General features: G+C 49.8%; 1 protein-coding gene across 2 annotated transcripts in view; it reads right to left on the reverse strand.

Moving 5' to 3' along the window:
• PPP1R9B (protein phosphatase 1 regulatory subunit 9B) overlaps positions 1-20,799 on the reverse strand; it is an 85,990-nt gene that overhangs the window by 20,286 nt on the left and 44,905 nt on the right. For both annotated transcript variants that reach the window (XM_083469625.1, XM_083469624.1), the window contains exons 5-7: positions 16,637-16,741; positions 11,733-11,868; positions 8,469-8,621 (exon numbers count right to left, since the gene is read on the reverse strand). In XM_083469625.1, coding sequence (XP_083325751.1) covers positions 8,469-8,621; positions 11,733-11,868; positions 16,637-16,741 — 394 coding nt within the window. The remainder of the gene's footprint in view (positions 1-8,468; positions 8,622-11,732; positions 11,869-16,636; positions 16,742-20,799) is intronic.

The raw sequence follows: 20,799 nt of genomic DNA on the forward strand, positions 1-20,799 counted from the left end.
ATGTAATGTGGTGAACTAATATGTTTAACACTGAATTGGGAAGAAAGATGTTAAGCGACCAGGTTAATTTTATAAGAATATTGACCGTTAAAATGATATACACTGAAATCCAACCAGGGGGATACGAGGAAGTCACTTAACAATGTTAATTGGATTAGTTTGAATAAGGTTATGATTTATGTGTGTTTGCTTATTTGTTTGTGTGTTTAAATTTTTGTGAAAATCAATAAAAAAAGGAAAACAAAGAAGCAGACGTATGAAGCTTAACGTTTGCTAGCTTCCACAACAGCTACGCATAAGGCAGCCTCCAGCGAGACGCCTGAAAGGGATACCTTCCCCTGGCAAGGATGTGGAGGGGGCTGCCGTTTTAGGAGACTTGTATTACACATGCAGCAGCCGTGTGGCATCGCGGTTTCTGTGCAGCTGAGCTAAAAGCGGAGGGGAGCAGCTCCCATCAAGCGTTATGCTCTAAACTTAGAGACAAGAACAGAGGGCTGCGTCGGCCACTAGGGGTCAGCCGAGACGTGCAGCCGTGGGCCAGGGATATGAAAAGCACAGAGGCACCGATTTCTCGCAAACCGCACATAAAACACAAGGAGCCTCGTGGCAGCTTGGCCGTCGCCACTTCCTTCCTCTCTACGCTCACCGGCCTTGTTTCCTTCCCACCTCACCACCTGAAGGTTTAACTGATTCCCCCTGGCTGGGCTGGGCAGATCGACAAAACCCATTCTCTCCTTTCCCTATGTTTCAACACGACATTTCTATGGTTCAAGGGGTGCCAGAACTGCCACAAGGAGAAGCCCAATGGCGTTCCTCCTTCAGACATAGGTGGCACACATTCCAAGCATGACTTCTCCCAAAGATCTGGGGAACTGTAGTTTACTCCCTCGTGGTGCTACAATTCCCAGCACCCTTAACAAACTGTGGTTCCCAGGATTCTTTGTGGAGATGCCATGTGCTTTACATGTGTGAGCTATGTGTCATTTGCAGGTGCACCCTTAAAAAAAACCACCATAAAAGAGAGATATGTTTACCAAGACTGGGAAGATACTATGGCCAGGTCATGGCACAACCTTGCTCCCAGATTAGACCATTCCTGTTATGTAGTGTAGTTTCACCCTGGGCCAACAGGGGGATACTGTATATAGTTTTCACTCAGGTCTGTAGATAGTTTTCACTCAGGTCCGCGGCAGTTATTTTAGGCGGGAACTCTGGGCTGTGGTGGTTACAATGTTGACAGCCGGCTGCCTATAAATACAGGCCGGCTGAGCTGTTCTCAGTCAGTTCTATTCCAGCTTACCACAATAAAGAGCTACTTGAAAAAATCGCTGTGCCGGCTGCTATGTCAACCCACGACTTAACACTGGCGACGAGGGTGGGATTGATGGACATCAGAGCACAGCCAGATGCGGCCAGCCTCTGAACTGAGCTGAATCACTGAGCTGAATCACAGAGCGAAATCACTGAGCGAAATCACTGGGCAGAACCAATTCAGAGCTGACTGTTCTGGCTAGAGCACTGGGTTCCATCCATCGCCCTTCACGCCGGCATCGGAATCATGGCTTCACTTGTGCCTCTACCGCCGTTTGCGCCAGCCTCTGAATCATGGGACTCCTACCTCGCTCGGTTCGACTGCTACCTCCAAGCCAACGAGCTGACAGCAGTATCAAAGGATCGGAAGCGGGGCCTATTCCTCAGCCTCTGTGGGCCTGAGGTGTTTGAGACGGCCCGAGCGTTGGTTGCGCCTGAAGCAGTCCAGGCAACACCATGGGACACGATCCAAGAGAAGCTACGCAACCACTACGCACCAAAGCCGTCCAAGATTGCTGCCCGCCATGCGTTCTACCACCGGAACCAGGCAGAGGGGGAGTCAATCAACAACTACACCACCGCCCTGCGACAGGCTGCAATGCACTGTGAGTTCCGAGACTTAGACGATGCCCTGATGGATCGAATCGTCTGCGGGGTCCGGGACATCCATCTGCAACGGCGCCTCCTAGCCAAGCCAGACCTCACGCTACAGAAAGCCATTGAGGAGGCTGTGGCCTCAGAAGCTGCTGAACGCTCCGCCCAGGAGATCCGCAAGTCCAGCAGCCCGCGTCTTGCTAGGGAGCCAGTTCCGGTGCATCATGAAGAGGCCAGCAGTGAGGAGGCATCCTCCAGTGAAGACGATGACGTGCACCAGACAAAGCGGGAGCGCAGGAAGTTCCAACAGAAGTCCAAGGGCCAACCGGAATGTGCTGGCTGCGGAGGCAACCATTCCCGTGCCAAGTGTCGATTCAGAGACGCCATCTGTAGGAAGTGTTCCAGAAGGGGCCACATCGCTAAGGTCTGCCGATCGGCTCCGTCTGACACCCCCCCTTCATCGACTCGCAAGTCCAAGTCTTCACTCCAGTCTGCCAAGGAAAGTTGTTTCGCTCTCACCAACTGCCGCTGCCCGTCTGGAACCACGATTGGCCAAACCGACTCGACTACGCGACGCAAGCTGAACATCACGGTGCTCATTGAAGGAGCTCCATGTGACATGGAGATCGACACCGGGTCTGCCCTGTCCATCGTGTCATGGAGCACCATCAAAAGACTGGTACCCAGAGTGTCCAAAAGGCAACTCGACTCTCACCGCGTACACCTGAGAGACTACCAGGGAAACGACATTCCCGTGGTAGGCGTTGGCCGGTTCCGGATCGCCTTCAAGGATTTTTCGGGCCTGCTCCGGTTGGTGGTGGTCGAAGGTCAGCGGCCAAGCCTCCTAGGGCTAGACTGGTTTGATGCCCTCGGCCTGGAAGTCACCGGCATCAACTGCATCTCTAACGCAGAGACTGAGGGTCTGGTCAAAGACTTTGCCGAGGTTTTTGACGGCAACTTGGGCCAATATACAGGTACGCCCATCTCCTTTAGCCTTGATCCACAAGTCGCCCCCATCAAGCTAAAGCCACGCCGGGTTCCCTTTGCTCTCAAGGCTAAGGTGGACGAACAACTGGACAAACTGATTGCCCAAGGAGTTTTGGAGCCGGTTGACCACGCAAAGTGGGAAACCCCCATCGTCACGCCTGTCAAGCCAGATGGGTCGGTGAGAATCTGCGCTGACTACAAGTGCATGATCAACAAGGCACTTCAGCAGCATGCTTATCCGGTTCCTGTTGTCCAACACCTGCTGCATTCCCTGGGTGAGGGTAAGGTCTTCGCTAAGCTGGACCTTGCCCAAGCCTATCAACAACTGCCAGTCGATGATGCCACTGCTGAAGCCCAGACGATCGTCACCCACCGGGGGGCATTCCGTTGCCGCCGGTTGCAGTTCGGGGTGAGTGTGGCTCCTGGCATCTTCCAAAGCCTTATGGAGCGTCTCCTGCAAGGGCTTCCGGGCGTGGTACCATATTTTGATGACGTCTTGGTGTCTGCAGACTCACACCAGCAGCTGTTCGAGCGCCTCCGTGCCGTGCTGACCAGGTTCCAGGAGGCCGGGCTCAAGGTAAAGAGGGAGAAGTGCCAGATCGCCGTTCCACAGGTAGAGTTCCTGGGCTATCTTATCGATGCCTCCGGTCTTCGTCCAACCACATCCAAGATCCGCGCTATCCAGCAGGCCCCCACCCCAAAGAACAAAACGGAGTTGCAGGCATTCCTGGGGCTGCTGAACTTTTATAACATGTTCCTGCCCCACAAAGCCACAGTGGCTGAGCCTCTTCACCGACTCCTTAGCACTAAGACGCCTTGGGCCTGGGGTCATCGGGAGACGGCGGCCTTCAACGCGGTCAAGGCTCTCCTTTCTTCAGACAGTGTGCTGGTACAGTACAGTGAATCCAGGCCGCTGGTCCTTGCCTGCGACGCCTCACCTTTTGGCATCGGTGCTGTCCTTAGTCACCGTTTTCCAGATGGAAGAGAAGCACCGCTCGCCTACTTTTCCAGGACACTATCTCCGACGGAACGGAATTACAGCCAGCTCGACAAGGAGGCATTGGCACTTGTGGCTGGAGTGAAGAGGTTCCATGAATACCTCTATGGCAGGACTTTTGACCTCATCACTGACCACAAGCCACTCCTGGGCCTCCTCGCCGGTGATCGTCCAACTCCACCGGTCCTCTCACCACGCATGCTGCGATGGACTGTTTTCCTGGCTGCCTACCACTACCGGCTCATCCATCGCCCGGGGAAATCGATGGGCCATGCCGACGCCCTCAGCCGTTGCCCTCTTCCAGCATTTGTGGAAGACCCGGCTCCAGCTTCATCGCTCCTTCTGATTGAGGATCTTCCGGCAGCGCCTGTATCGGCTGCCACTGTGGCCTCCGCATCTGCCCAGGATCGCACCATCAGCCGGGTGCTCAACTGGGTGTGGAGGGGGTGGCCACAAGGGCCTTTTGCATCGGAGTTCCAGCCCTTCGCAACCAGACAACATGAACTCTCAGCTCATCGCGGCTGCCTGCTGTGGGGAGACCGCGTCGTGATTCCCCAGGGACTCCGTCAGCGCGTCCTGGAGGCTTTGCACGTTGGCCACCCGGGAATTGTCAAAATGAAGGCGTTGGCTCGGTGTTACATCTGGTGGCCTAATATGGATGATGCCATCACTGCCTGGGTGTCCGCCTGTCAAGCGTGCCAGGAGTCGAGGCCTGCACCACCGGCAGCTAAGGGACACACCTGGGAGACGCCAAAGACACCCTGGTCGAGGGTGCACATCGATCTGGCTGGCCCCTTTCACGGCCGGACCTTTATGGTAGTGGTGGACGCCTATTCCAAATGGCTGGAGGTCGCCCTGATGCCCTCCACCACTACCGAAGCTGTCATCCGGGTGCTGCGAGGCCTGTTTGCAACGCATGGGTGTCCTGATGTCCTTGTCTCTGACAACGGACCGCAGTTCACGTCAGGCACGTTTGAGCGGTATCTTTTGGGACTGGGCATCCGCCATGCCCTAACGGCACCCTTTCATCCATCCAGCAACGGGCAAGCGGAAAGAATGGTGCGCTCGACAAAAGAGGCACTGGCGCGCCTGGACCGGGGAGACTGGCATGAGCGGGTCGCCGAATACTTGTTCGTGCAACACATCACCCCTCATGCGGCCACAGGGAGGAGTCCTGCTGAACTGCTTATGGGCCGCCGCCTCAGGTCACCGCTCGACCGGCTACACCCAGACTTTGCCGTGGCTGAACCCCCAGGCTGTGCCAACGCACCACGGTCATTTGTCCCAGGAAACCAGGTCTTTGCCCGGAACTATGTGGGGGCCATCCCTTGGGTGCCAGCCACAGTAGTGGGAGTCACTGGACCTCGCTCGTACCAGGTGGCACTCGAAGATGGACGCTTGTGGCGACGGCACATAGACCAGCTTAGGCGCAGGGTTGGGGACTTGGACACTACCGAGGTGCCCCCAACTGCGCTTGCGGCTCCAGAAGAGACACGTACAGATGGCGAGGCCCCACCTACACCTCCCTCGCAAACTGCCAGCGTGGAGCCGAACCAAGCCGTTTCAGAACAGACTCAGACCACTCCACTTGCGGAGGCTCCACCCACAGCAGCGGATCCAGGGGAGTTGGTTCCAACGCCACCTAGGGTCGCACCACAGCCTCAACGAGAACTGTGTGGCCCTCCGGACTTGGCTACCAGTCCCCGGCGGTCTGGCAGAGTTTCCAAGCGCCCAACGTATTTAAAGGACTATGTTGTTGGACAGGTATCACTGTTGGTCTAAGTATGGGAAATGTAACCGATATGCTTTTGTGCTTATTTGAACCATTACGCGTAGTGCTGTATATAAGGAAACCATTACGATTGTAACTAACGCCTTATCTCGGTGGGGAGGGGTGTTATGTAGTGTAGTTTCACCCTGGGCCAACAGGGGGATACTGTATATAGTTTTCACTCAGGTCTGTAGATAGTTTTCACTCAGGTCCGCGGCAGTTATTTTAGGCGGGAACTCTGGGCTGTGGTGGTTACAATGTTGACAGCCGGCTGCCTATAAATACAGGCCGGCTGAGCTGTTCTCAGTCAGTTCTATTCCAGCTTACCACAATAAAGAGCTACTTGAAAAAATCGCTGTGCCGGCTGCTATGTCAACCCACGACTTAACAATTCCCATGCAGAAAATCCCACCCACTCCAAAGGTTAGTATCTTTTGCCAAATCTCTTTGCCCCCATCACAAAAATCTCCAGTGCTGCTTTGCTCCCACTTCCGGAAACCTATGAAAATAAATTGAATTCATGCGACTGTCTCCTAGCTCTCAAGCCACTGTGACTGCTATGTGATCACAAAAGCAAACTGCATTTTTTTAGTCAGTTAGAAAGGTTTTTAATTGTTTAATCTAGCCAGTTAACCGGCTAAAGACTGCACTCTACTCCTTATATCTGCTCCCTGGATCCTCTTGGTTCCCTAACCAGAGCTAGGAAGTGGGATCAGCTGGCAGTTATAGCCTGCCACTGTCTTACCTGGTTTTTGCCAATTGTGTCTCATCCATTACAAAAGTCTGATTTTTCTGGTCTCCCACCCCTCTTGCTTCTGGAGAATGTTTATTTTTAAACCCAGACTCAGCATTCGTGCAGCTGCGGGCAATGTTAAATTTGCATGCGTTTAAAATATATTAGCAGATTCAACTGCCTTCCCCCAACACCACCACTCCCTTCTGATTTATTCTTGTAAAGAAGCTGGTAAAATGCGGTCTTGACTATGCTACCACTCAGTGGATTTGTAACTGGCTGACTGACCAAACCCAAAGGGTGCTCATCAATGATTCCTCTTCATCCTGGAGAAGAGTGACTAGTGGGGTGCCACAGGGTTCTGTCTTATTCAACATCTTTATCAACGACTTGGATGATGGACTCAAGGGCATCCTGATCAAATTTGCAGATGACACCAAACTGGGAGGGGTGGCTAACACCCCAGAGGACAGGATCACACTTCAAAACGACCTTGACAGATTAGAGAACTGGGCCAAAACAAACAAGATGAACTTTAACAGGGAGAAATGTAAAGTATTGCACTTCGGCAAAAAAACATATGAGAGGCACAAATACAAGGTGGGTGACACCTGGCTTGAGAGCAGTACATGTGAAAAGGATCTAGGAGTCTTGGTTGACCACAAACTTGACATGAGCCAACAGTGTGACGCGGCAGCTAAAAAAGCCAATGCAATTCTGGGCTGCATCAATAGGAGTATAGCATCTAGATCAAGGGAAGTAATAGTGCCACTGTATTCTGCTCTGGTCAGACCTCACCTGGAGTACTGTGTCCAGTTCTGGGCACCACAGTTCAAGAAGGACACTGACAAACTGGAACGTGTCCAGAGGAGGGCAACCAAAATGGTCAAAGGCCTGGAAACGATGCCTTATGAGGAACGGCTAAGGGAGCTGGGCATGTTTAGCCTGGAGAAGAGGAGGTTAAGGGGTGATATGATAGCCATGTTCAAATATATAAAAGGATGTCATATAGAGGAGGGAGAAAGGTTGTTTTCTGCTGCTCCAGAGAAGCGGACACGGAGCAATGGATCCAAACTACAAGAAAGAAGATTCCACCTAAACATTAGGAAGAACTTCCTGACAGTAAGAGCTGTTTGACCGTGGAATTTGCTGCCAAGGAGTGTGGTGGAGTCTCCTACTTTGGAGGTCTTTAAGCAGAGGCTTGACAACCATATGTCAGGAGTGCTCTGATGGTGTTTCCTGCTTGGCAGGGGGTTGGACTCGATGGCCCTTGTGGTCTATTCCAACTCTATGATTCTATGATTCTGAGAAGTGATGTGCGCATATGCACAACCCATGTGCTCAAGTGCTTCTGCAGCCACCTCCGCAACTCAGCAAACAGCACCCTTCCCTGTTTGTTTGAGTCAAAGAACAAAGGTTTTCATTTCCCTAAGCTGCAGGTAAAGGTAAAGGTAAAGGTAACCCTGACCATTAGGTCCAGTTGTGGCCGACTCTGGGGTTGCGGCACTCATCTCGCTTTATTGGCCAAGGGAGCCAGCATACAGCTTCCAGGTCATGTGGCCAGCATGACTAAGCTACTTCTGGAGAACCAGAGCAGTGCACGGAAACGCCGTTTACCTTCCCGCCGGAGCGGTACCTATTTATCTACTTGCACTTTGACGTGCTTTCGAACTGCTAGGTTGGCAGGAGCAGGGACCGAGCAACGGGAGCTCACCCCGTTGCGGGGATTTGAACCACCGACCTTCTGATCAGCAAGTCCTAGGCTCTGTGGTTTAACCCACAGCGCCACCCGCATCCCTTAAGCTGCAGGTAGCTGGGGCCATTTCTGTGGTGTGCTTAGAAACAAGGAAAGGTTCCACGGATGTTTTCATTAGTCATGTGACACTTCCATCAAGCCACAGAAGCCACTGTATCCCTTTTAGGTCCCCAGTGAGGAATAGGTGGCCTTCTGGAGTTTGTTGGACTTCACTCCCCATTATCACAGTCCTGCTGGCTGAGACTGATGGGAGGTGGGAGCCCAACAACATTGAAAAGCTTACGGGTTCTTTATCCTTTCCTTTTAGGCCTTTCCTTACCTCCTTGAATTTATGCACCAGCTTTTCAGGGTCCATCTCAACTGGAGACAGCATGTCTTCGTTTTCAGCCAGCTCAAAGACCTCAATGGCCATCTCGCTGCTGGGGAACATGGGACTCATCTCTTCGTCTTCGTCTGTGGCGTATTCACCCGTCTGCAAATTGAGAAACAGGCAAGCTTTATGGTTTGGTTTTTAAAGTTAACATCAATGCTGGACAGAACCAAGTGTGTGTTCAGATAGCGCCCTGAGACCCACGACGAGGGGAAAACAGCAAACAGTCTTGTGGAACCTTAAAAACGAAGGTCCTCATTATGGCATAAGCTTTTGTATTCGCTTTGTTGTTGTTCATAAATCCCACATCAGCAATGCCGTCAAGCCTTGCCACTTCTGATGCCAGATTTGTGCTTACAGTGGTACCTCGGGTTACAGACACTTCAGGTTACACACTCCGCTCACCCAGAAATAGTGCTTCAGGTTAAGAACTTTGCTTCAGGATAAGAACAGAAATCGGGCTCCGGCGGCACAGCAGCAGCAGGAGGCCCCATTAGCTAAAGTGGCGCTTCAAGTTAAGAACAGTTCCAGGTTAAGAACGGACCTCTGGAACGAATTAAGTACTTAACCTGAGGTACCACTGTATTCTTCTTTGATTGGACTACAGTGGTACCTCTGGATACAAACGGGATCTGTTCCAGAGCCCCGTTCGCATCCAGAAGCAAACATAACTAGTGACGGCACGTCTGTGCACGTGCGTGTCGCTTTTTGCCACTTCTGCGCATGCGAGTGACATCATTTTGAGCGTCTGCGCATGCGCAAGCGGCGAAACCCGGAAGTAACGCACTCCGTTACTTCCGGGTTGCTGCAGAGCGCAACTCGAACACGCTCAACATGAAGCATATTCAACCCGAGATATGACTGTACAGTCTATGAAAACTTGTGCCACAGTGCACTAGTTGAGTCTTTAAGGCACCACAAATACTTTTTGCTGTTTTTGCTGCAAAACAGACTTTACACGGCTACACGTCTGGAAACTTAACAAAGAGAGAGAGATGTAAAAGTGAGTCATGCTTTCAGTTTTCACATGGCTCGAGTAATACCGAAAAGGGATGCGTGGAGGAAATGTACAAGCTAATTCCACACCAGGGGACTTGCACATCTTCCCAAAGCCACTCTCTTTTCAAATGTTACCATGTAAAAACGGCAAGTGGAGCTTGCTTGTACTTCCTCTCTCCCAGCATCGAGAGAATGTCTGAAACCATACACATAAATGCAGCAGGCTTAAAACATTAGGAGTAGCCAGAGGAGGAGACACCAATGGCCCTTCTATGATCTCCAGCACAAATATTCCTTTGGTATGCAATGTCTTGATACAAGAAAGAAGGCTGATTGTTCCCCTGCCTCCAACCGTGGCAAGCTAGGGACCTCCATGAAACTTCCAATAGGCTGGTTCAGTGGAGAAAGCCATTCTCTATATTATTTGTACCTAGCAGGTATCCTGTCATTGGAAATGGAGGTTCCATTCTTAGCTCTCATGGTCAATAGCCAATGACAGACCTGCCTTCTGTTAGCAGGTACAGTGGTACCTCGGGTTAAGAACCTAATTTGTTCTGAAGGTCCGTTCTGAACCTGAAACTGTTCTTAACCTGAGGTACCACTTTAGCGAATGGGGCCTCCTGCTGCCGCCGCACGATTTCTGTTCTTAACCCGAGGTACTATTTCTGGGTTAGCATAGTCTGTAACCTGAAGCGTCTCGTAACCTGAGGTACCACTGTATTGTATTGTTAAAAGCAGAATGCACTTTGGTTTGCTTACCCCGAGAAAGTTAACCTCATGCTGACCCAGGCCTTACAGCAAACAATCGGAACTGTAATGTGCTACAGAATTTTGCGATGACTGGCAGCAGGGCCATCTTACCCATAGGTGTTAGGGGTGCAGGGCACCCGGGTGCCGGGCTCTCAGGGATGCCAGGCCGAGAGTCCGGGGCCCGAGACTTGAGTCCGGGGAAGAGCCCACCTGTCGGTCGGAGTGTCGTGGCGGGCTCTTCTGCTGCGGGCGGCTCTGCGCCGCGAATTCGGGGGCAACTGAGCCAGAGAGATGTTGAGGCGGTTGGCCAGTGCACCTGGGACTGGGCAAACTGGAGGTGCATATCAGGTGGACCTTTGCACCCTGGCGCCACATTTGCTTAAGACAGCCCTGATTGGCAGAGATGGTTGCGACCCTCTAGCACCCATTCAGCTAGTACATTGGCCTCTGCTGGAGACAAGCGTAATTATCAGGTACCACTTTAAAAGAAACCAAAGCCTACCCATTTAAGGATGGCACACAGGAATTTGAATTATTATTTTTTCTTCCAAAGACTGGTTTCGGACCTGGGTAGCAAGCATGACAAGAGGCCTGGGAATATGAGTGGAAGAAGGGACAAAGGGGACTTTTGGCAGTCGGCTTACAAAAAAATTGGAGAGAAGGAGAGACAGAGAGAGGGTGGGAAAGAGGGAAGTGGCTGGAAGAATAGGACAGGGATGGAAGGCTGCTCTTCTGGGCACAAGGAGCAACAGGGCAGAGGGATGGGAAGGGAGAGGCATGGAAGAGGCATGGAAGGGGAGATGAAGGAGGAGACAGCAGACAGATTTAACGAAGGACTAGAAACTTAAGAAGGGCTCCAATTGTAGGCAAGGCTTGATGCTATCGATTTATTCTGTTTCTTTATTCAGGGCCCCTCTTGACTGGCATTTTGTGGCTTTTTATTTCTCGTTTCGCAACATGTTCTTGACGCAATAATAGTTCATTAATGGCGGGTTTATGCTGGACCATTCACGCACCACCCTGCTTTTTTAGTTGCTCCCCCAGGGCAGCCACATTGCTGCTGTTTGAAGAGGCTACAGAGCGACAGAAGCTGGGACCAGACGAAAAAGCCCCCTCAGAACACCTGTGGTATGAAAAGTGACAGGAAATGCATTGATCGGAAAGGAAGCTTCATGACTGTGCCGAAACCTTTGCCAGGCGCAGAGCAGTATTGAAAGGGGGACTGTGCAGCACAATAACAGCACAATAAATTGCCGTGAATGCACAATGAAAAGAATTTGTCCGGAGCAGGCCTCACTTTCAGCCAAAAACGTAGCCATCACAAAGAGGCCGCAAGGGAACCACAACTTCCTCTGGCTCTCCTTTATGCTCAAAGTGCTGACAAGAGGAACGAGGAGGGGATATGGGGCGCTGTGTCCTTTTCCTCCTCTCCCCAACAGGCTGAGAGAAACCTGTTCCACTTACTTCTTCGTCTTCCTCCGTGTACTGGGTATACCTCTGCTCCATCATTTCCCGCTGCCACCGTTCCTGCTCCAGCGTCTGTTGGATGAGTTGAGCTACCTCGCTCTGCTCGCCTGGCTTTTCTCTCCCAATCAGGAACCTAAGGAAAACGAAAGAGGTGGGAGAGAGGGGGATAAGAGTACGGATCTCAAAGAAGTGGGTCAACACACTAGGAGTTATGCGGCCAGGCTATATATATACACACATATATGCACTGGGCTCAAAAAGATCCCAGCACAATCAGTTTCTGAGCTGTGATACAACTGGAACGGATTTGCTTATTTTGTGCCATCAATTCTTCTTCGGTCATGCAAGGAGGACAAGGAAGTACGCCGAGGACTGAAGTCCTCTCATCCCACTAAGTGGAAGCCCTTCCCCGCTACCATTTTAGAGGGCTATAATACATACCGTTTTTTTTGCTCTATAAGACTCACTTTTTCCCTTCTAAAAAGTAAGAGGAAATGTGTGTGAGTCTTACGGAGCGAATGCAGGCTGCGCAGCTATCACAGAAGCCGGAACAGCAAGAGGGATTGCTGCTTTCACTGCACAGCGATCCCTCTTGCTGTTCTGGCTTCTGAGATTCAGAATATTTTTTCTTGTTTTCCTCCTCCAAAAACTAGGTGCGTCTTATGGTCTGGTGCGTCTTATAGAACGAAAAATATGGTAGCTGTCAACGTTTCCCTTTTTTTAAGGGAAATTCCCTTATTCTGAATAGGATTCCTTGCAAGAAAAGGGAAAAGTTGACAGCTATGCTATAATAGCTGCGCTGTGGGGGAATCTGTGATTAGATATTCTGGCGTTTTTAAACTTAAAGACAGTTGCCAGAGCTCCCTGATTTTGATCGGGAGAGTGTTGCTGTTGAGGGAGGGGAGGTTAAACTCTTCCTCGTTTCCCCTCATCTAACTCTCTCACCACCTAAGTTCCAATGGGGGGTGGGGTGGGGGATATAGATATTGTATTGTGCCTGTCTTTCTCCCACAGCAGGACTTATGGCACCTTTGGGTGTGTGGGGTTTTGGTTGAGGAAATCATGCCAAAGGGTTAAAAACCCAGAGCTATTGATTCACTAACAATTGGGAGTCCCACTGCCACAGTCCTCTAGACCAGGGGTCATCAAACGTTTTCAGCAGGGGGCCGGTCCACTCTCCCTCAGACCTTGTGGGGGGGCCGGACTATATTTTGAAGAAAAGAAATGAACAAATGCCTATGCCCCACAAATAACCCAGAGATGCATTTTAAATAAAAGGGCACATTCTACTAATGTAAGAACACACTGATTCCTGGGCCATCCACAGGCCGGATTTAGAAGGCAATTGGGCTGGATCCGGCCCCCGGGCCTTACTTTGCCTACCCATGCTCTAGACAGATCTTCGGCTTTGAGGTTTTTTAAAATTAAGAGCAGTATATAAATAAACAAATCTTTCTTGTTGTATCTATTGGTCCCCAATATTTGACAAGTTGCTACCCATTGTTTTTAGGCAGAGGGCGGGAAAAGAGAGTTGTTGCAATCAACTAACCAAGGAGCCCATGGGTATATGGCCCATGGATACAGAACCAGAAAGCCATACAGATTTCAGGAGCCTGGTCTTAACCTGAGGCCCGCCACAGCCCGTGTCTGCAAGCGATGCTCAATGACAAGGCTCAGAAACTGGTTGCGATGGGGAGAGTATAAAGACGAGCACCCCTGAGCATGCGCAGAGTGCGTTTCTTTCCCAAATGGGCAGCTACTACATCCAGTTGCCTGCTCCCAAATGGGATCAGGGCTAGGGCTTCTAGATGAGAGGAAGTGACTTCCTGACACAACTCGCATCCCCGGGGGGGAAAGGACATTCTATTCAACATCTATGAGAAGGTCTTATTTTCTGGAAGGTTTGCTAACTCTCATTTCCCGAAAGTGACATTTAGGCATGGGTCTTGTGTTTGTGCAACCTGAGTTCACGTGACACAGTGTCAAGGGGTGTGCGTGTGTGGGGTTTTTTAGTAGTGATAAAAAATATGGGCTGGAGCACCAGTTAAACAGATTACCAAATCCTTTAACTGGTTAACAGGGCCTTTCTATCTAGGAAGGCAGAATGGTGCCTGTGGAGTATGGAGGAAACTAGTTGCCTAGCAACACATTCTCGTAGTTGAGGTTCCCGTCGCTTGGGAACCGATCAGCACTCAAATCTCGGAGGAATGGGTTAGGTTCTAGGTGTAACCCCCCCAAAAAAAACTGCACTGCCCTTTTTGTTGAAGGAACCAGGGAGGGCCCATATGTGCCCCCCCGTGTGTGTGCGTGTGTGCGTGTGTGACAGAGCGAGTGTGAGAGAGGTTTTCTGGCTTGATTTCCATTCTTTCAAAAACCACCGACGCAAGGATCCTGGGATGGGGCCAAACCTCTCATTCTTAATGCTGCCAGGAAAAGTCAGGCCAAATGCCTCTGGTGAGATTTAAAAGAGAGAGAGAAAGGGGGGGGCACAGAGGCAGCCGTATAGATAAAAGGACAAAAACAGAAGAACCACAGCTGACAGGATATTTCAACAGCCCACAGCCCTATGGTCTCCCTCACGCGCACATATACACATTTCCATTGAACCAAACCCTTGTTTCGTTTCGTAGGAAATAATAAAACGGGCATGACATTGGACACTTTCCCATGGTGCACCGGGGCACATTCTGGGGCGCAATGGGCACTGCTCCCCAGTTTAAAATGGAACCAGATGCTGACTGGGCAGCAATGTTGCCAGCCACTGCCCATTTCCTAGGAAGCCAAAGGCCTGTTTGCAGACTCCCTTCCGGTTGCAGTTCTCTGGGCACTGCTGGGCCAGAGCAGTGGAAATAGAGATATACGAATAGCTGGGTGGGATGAAAAACAGGCCAAGCAAGGAGGTTTAGTGGGTGCCTTTCGTTGCTGTGCTAACGCAGTGCTAATCTCGCTTTCTTTTCTCTCCCTCCCCTTTTCCTCGCTTGATGGCAGCGTTAGGATTCGGGGATTTCGAAGGCAAAAAGGAACGCTGAGTTGGTGGTGAGCGTGAGGGGCAGCAGAGAGATAAAAAAACCCCCTGCTATTCTCACATCATGGGTTTGCATGTCATGGTTTACTGCAAAAGAGCAGCGTGTCAGTTCATGCGATGAACCCAAAGGGGCCAGCTTTGCGTGATGTATAAATGCAGGGTCCCTATCTGTTGGTCCCAAACCAGGCAGACTTTGCAGGCTAATTTTAAAACCCTGTTTTACAATATTGGCTTGTTTGGAGGGTAAACTAGGATTGTGGGTTCGCACTAGGCCTGTTTGTGTGAAGGGAGAAGTGAAGTTGAAGCCAATGGCCTGCATGCTTTTTCAGTGAAGTCAGAAATCCCATACCCTCCAACATTTTCCCGGTGAAAATAGGGACTTCCTATTCCGTACCCTCCAACATTTCTCTGATGAAAACAGAGATGTCCCCTTCAACATTTCTCTGATGAAAATAGGGACGTCCTAAGGAAAAGCGGGACATTCTGGGATCAGATCAGAAATTGCGGTGGCTTCTGTAAATCTGAGACTGTCCCTGGAAAATAGGGACACATGGAGGGTACGAAATCCTCACTCACTGTGGTGTGCGAATCTAGCCAGTACGCGTCCTCTTAACATACAAGAGTTTATAAAGAATAAGTGTTTCAGAGTCTCGGTTCCCCTCTGGCTCTTCAAGTAATGCTATCAAATTGGCAGAACGTCAGGCAACATTTAACGTTCTGTTGAGGTTGAGGGAGATTTGCCAGAGAGGCAGGAAAAAGGAGATACGAATTGGGCTCTCAGACCTGGAAAGAACAGCAAAAGTGAGGAGAGCCCACTTGACCAGGAAATGAAATGAGGAGGGTTGAACCAGAACTTTAAGAGGCTGAGATGCAGATTTGAAACCTGCCGCCTGTCAAAACTGAAGTAGGCTTTTGCATGCAGGTACAAGTACCCGCTGAGAATATGCTTTGAAATATTCATTTAAAAGAAATATACCTTTAAAAGACAGCATAATAAGAAGAAATTCCAAAGGCGCTGGCTGTCTCCCACCATATAGCCACGATGGGGAAAAGCCAAACCAGTTGAACTTCTGTGTATCACAAACTTAACAGACACAGCTGCCCCTGCCTCTTCCTCTGTTTTTAACCCTGGGCAGCTTGTTCTCTGCTTTCAAAACGCCACAGCAAAAAGGGAGTCTTCAAGCTACATTTTAGCGCCTTGAAAACAACAACGAGAACAACAGCAGCTAAGTGACAGGTAGCAATTTAACAGGAAAAGCCTCCATCTGTTGGACTTGTGTCTGGCAGAAGGCATTTAGAAACTCGGTAGTCCCTCCAGAGGAAAGAAGAAAAAGAAAAGATGCGAACTCTGCCAGGGGGAAAAAAAATTCATCATCGTCTAGGTTCTTTTATACTCTTTGGCATGATTAGCTGAAAGTGCTGCAATAAAAGGGAGCGTCTAACCCTGACTGCTTTTTTTGGTTCTTTAAATCCATTCCTATGCATTTATGTTGGTGTTGCTTCACACACAGAGCATTCTATCAACTTCAATTGGGAGCAAGAAATATCTTCAGAGGACCATTAAGAAGGTAGCCCCTTGATATAATGAACTCACCAAGGCAATACGGTTCTATATCTGCCCAACTCTACATAAATAAGCAGAAGAAGCAGTACCAGGGCTGCTAGGAAAACCTTTCAGCTGCCATCTTACACCCACAACCATTTCACGGCAAACAAAATGACTGCTCCGAGAACATTTTCCCACGATGCATCAGAGAGCTCTCTCTGAGGCAATACTTCCGTTCTTCTCTATATCTGTTTTTTCCCCCTCCCCAGACAGACAAGCAAAACAAATTCTGGTCCCATCACAAAACTGGGGTGCACACCGTTCCCCTACCGGACTCTACCCTTGGTATTCCTCAGCACGGAGGCAGCAAAGCTTTGGGTCACACCCACCAGACTGGTGCCATCCACCTCGACGATAAGGTCGTTTACCTGGATCCTGAGGGAGAAAAAGGATGGAGAAAGTTAGAAGGGGACTGACCATTCAGTTGTAATATATATGTGCACAAAGCCAAAGGAAAGGCCTTCTGCATTCTTTAGCTATCGGAAAGCACATCTGTGCCAAACTTGCATATATAGCGGAACCTCGGTTCTCAAACGTAATCCGTTCTGGAAGACCATTCTGAGTTCTGAAATGTTCGAAAACCGAGGCTCATAGTTGGCTGTCTGCAAATTCCACTGAGAAAATTGAAAAACACGCAGAGGAAGCCATTCGACTCCTGAGGCGCATTCGAAAACAGAAGCATTTACTTCCAGGTTTTTGGCGAAACGTTCATCAACGGAGTCGTTCAAAAACTGAGGTACCACTGTATTTTAAAAACCCAGCGAGCATTATGGAAGCTGGCCACGTTCTCATTTGTGGAGAAAATGTGGATAAAATTTGTGGATAATTTTTTAAAAAATCAATCTGCAATACTGTGGTTATTTTTTATCAATCAGTTCTTTAACACTTTCCCATATATGAAGGGCTTCATGCTCTCTTACTTTGTTGCCAGTAAGTTAGAATGCAACATAGCGACATGACTTGCCCAAGGTAATATTTGCTCTCCTCTGTTCAAAACCAACACTTTTTTTCACTATAACACACACATACCCCCAATCCCCATACACAGCTCTCTCTCTATGTGACTTTAAGGCACTGAGAAGGACGTTTCTATCGCTCTTTGCATTCATGCCACTACAGTTCACAATGTGAAGGCAGGATTGCCACCACCAGGCCACTCTTGTTAGAGGGGGCGATCTGGATGAGCCTGCATAGGCCTCAACAAGTAGTTTCCACGGGAAAAGAGAAACACTACTTTTTTCCAAGATTAAACAGAGAAGAAGAAGGGAAAAAAGCAGATGAGCAGGTAGAAAAGAAAAGCCAGGCAGGTCAGTTTTAAAAGAGAGCAGGTAGTGTCCACACATTGTTTGACCAGAGGTAAAAAAGCAAAAACAACAACATCTTGAGCATGCGAAAGATCCTTTGCCAGATGCAACTTGGTGAGCGGTTTCTGTAATCTTACCAAGCGTTCACCCATGAATACCCCCTGTTTATATTTCGCTGGTGCCCCTGGAACTGGGCAGGCAGCCATGTTTGTTGCTATGACAGCGAGCAGCAGCCCTGCTGGCATTTCGCACCAAGAGTTGCTTCTCCTCTCCCCCACCGCCACCCCTTCATTTCTCTCTCCCCCATTTCAATTCTGTGAGAAAACACATAGGGAGCATGAAGGCGTTCAGTTCCAGCAAAGAGACAGTGGTTGCTTCTTGATTTAAATTGGTGGCCTGGGATGGGTAAGGGCTGGTTAAGGATCTATTGTAACATTCTGTGTCGTATATATTTACTTCAGCTTCTGCCCCTTCGCAAAACGTCATGATGGGGAACGGCACATTAAAAACGCTAAAATACGCCTTAAAAACTTGGAGCGAGCAATCAATGAAAAGCATGCCAGCCCTGAAGCATTTTGACCTTAGCATTTTGACCCTAAAAGGCCATTCCAATTAGGTCAACAGCATATAGCAGGATTGGAGAACGTCCAGCCCAAATTTGGCCTGCGAAGCTGTTTTCCCCAAACCATGCCCGCCTGACCCATATACAGTGGTACCGCTGATCATGAACTAAATTCGTTCCGGAGGTCCGTTCTTAACCTGAAACCGTTCTTAACCTGAGGTACCACTTTAGCTAATGGGGCCTCCCGCTGCCACTGCACGATTTCTGTTCTCATCCTGAAGCAAAGTTCTTAACCCGAGGTACTATTTCTGGGTTAGCGGAGTCTGTAACCTGAAGCGTTTGTAACCCGAGGTACCACTGTAAACATAGCACTGCAGAGCTGGAACCACAACGGTCATCTAGTCCAACCCCTTTCAATGCGGGAATCTTTTGCTCGAACTCATTACCCTGAGATTTAGATGTGTCATACGTGATGTCAGGATTGACTGTGCAACCAAGTACTCCGTTGCAAACTTGATCGTGCAGCGAATCCCTGCAGGAAGCAGGTTTGAAATCGCTGCCGGTGGGGATGGTATTTCAATCCTGCCGGATCGGCTGCGAGTTCGAGTTCCTCATGTGAATTGCACCTGCCGGGCCAAGGATACAAGAAGAAGAGCCCCGCTGGGCCAGACCTAAGTCCAGCATCCTGTTCTCAGAGTGGCCAACCAGATGTTTGTGGGGATGCCTGCAAGCCAGGCCACGGGTGCAACAGCGCTCTCTCTGCAGGACAGAATTGAGAGAGAGCCGGAGGATTGATTCGCCAATGGAAAGGCCTGACCACCACTTAAAAGAATCTGAGAGCAAACGATTGAAACGTTTTGCAGGAGGAGGGAATCATTTATTTATCATATACTGGAGCACTGCAGAAAGACATGCCAGAGTGCTCCATCTGCTTTCGTATTGTACTGGGACCTGACAGGGTCTGCTTTGTTTTGAATTCTGCTTATTCAGCCTTGCGTTTAAGCCAATAGCCGCAGGTGACAAGAAATCACATGCAGGCAAGTGAGGAGGCTGGTGGAGAATAGATGAAGTACCCTGTCCATAGCTGTCAACTTACAGATTTGAAAATAAGGGACCGGCAGCCTTGAAAATAAGGGATCGGCAGCCAAAATAAGGGATTTTCCTTAGCTTGTGCACATCGGGGCTGCCGTTGTCCTGGCACGAGGAGTTCCATCGGCCCTTCCCCGCCCGAGAGAGAGGGAGGGAGGAAGAGAGACTCTCACCCATGAGCCCGGCATGAGGCGGTTGTGGCGCCACGGTGGCTGCTGAAGCGCCGCCCTTCTGCGTCCCTCCCCATCCCCTCCTCTTCCTCCTCCCTCAGCCGCCTCCAGCTTCCCCTGGCAGCGCGGTGAAAGTCTCGCAAGAGAGGGGCTGCCCGCCCACCCGCCGCCACCCGTCTCCTCACGATGCACCCCTGAGGGGGAAAAGGGAGAGACGGAGACGCGGCAGCTCGTGCGCGTTCTCTCTCGCGTGGCGGAGGACCCCGAGCCGCTGCTTCCCCCCCGAGCCGGGTGAGCATGAAACCCAGGAAATTTAAGGGACATCATCAATCCAGGACAGCAGCGGGACACGGGGCTGGGATGAGGGAGTTTCCCACCAAATAAGGGACAGTTGACAGCTATGGCCCTGTCCCTATCAGGCTGTCAGAGGAGAGAAGTCCTTCCTCTGGGCCTTGCACAGAAATGCAGTGTGCCACTGATGGAAGGCCCTGCTCATCTCTGTCTCTTTTGTACCTCTGATTGCCCTTTGCCCCTTCATCACAATTCCTCCTTCTCGTGATCCCTCAGGGTATTTTTAGCTTATCTATGAAAACAAGTTGAGGGAGGGCAGGGGAGGGGAGGGTGAAAGGCATGAAGGAAGTTTCCAAAATGATTCTTGCACAGTTCTAAAACCCGGGTCACCCAATCCCATCCCTTGGCAGCGGGTCCCGAGTTCAGAACAGGAAGAAGTTCTTCACACAGCTAAGCCTGCGGACCTCTCTGCTACAAGGTGTGCAATGACTAATGACTAGACACATTCCAATGGCGGAATCAACAGATATGACAGGAAAACAGACCCCTTGCATTCAGTAATGGTGTTATGCCTCTGATTAAAAGCTGATGGGTATAAACAGTGGAAATTGGATGACATTGCTTGACGGAGACTTGGAGCATCTCACAGGCTCCCTTTGGAAGTTCTGGGCTGATCCAGAAAGGCAGCAATAATTTACAACGCTCCTTGTTTATTTCACCGCTGAGGTGATTTTAATCTGTTTTAATATTTTAACTTTTGTATTTTTTTAAAGTACGGCCGTGATTTTTTTCTTGATTTTATTGTTAACCCCTTTGAGCTTCTTTACAACCAAGCAGTACATAGACTTTATGAAATGAATGAATAAAATGAAAATAAATAAATATCCATGTAACTACCTTTCTATAATATCAAATCCCACACTTTGTGATTACTCAAACACAAAACACATCACAAAGGCCATAACTCATTGTCTCATTGCTGTCAACCCGTGGGGTTCTTTATTCCTTGTGCAAGGC

The sequence above is a fragment of the Podarcis liolepis genome (genome assembly GCF_965112155.1).
Source record: "Podarcis liolepis genome assembly, chromosome: 13".
NCBI classification, from domain to species: domain Eukaryota; kingdom Metazoa; phylum Chordata; class Lepidosauria; order Squamata; family Lacertidae; genus Podarcis; species Podarcis liolepis.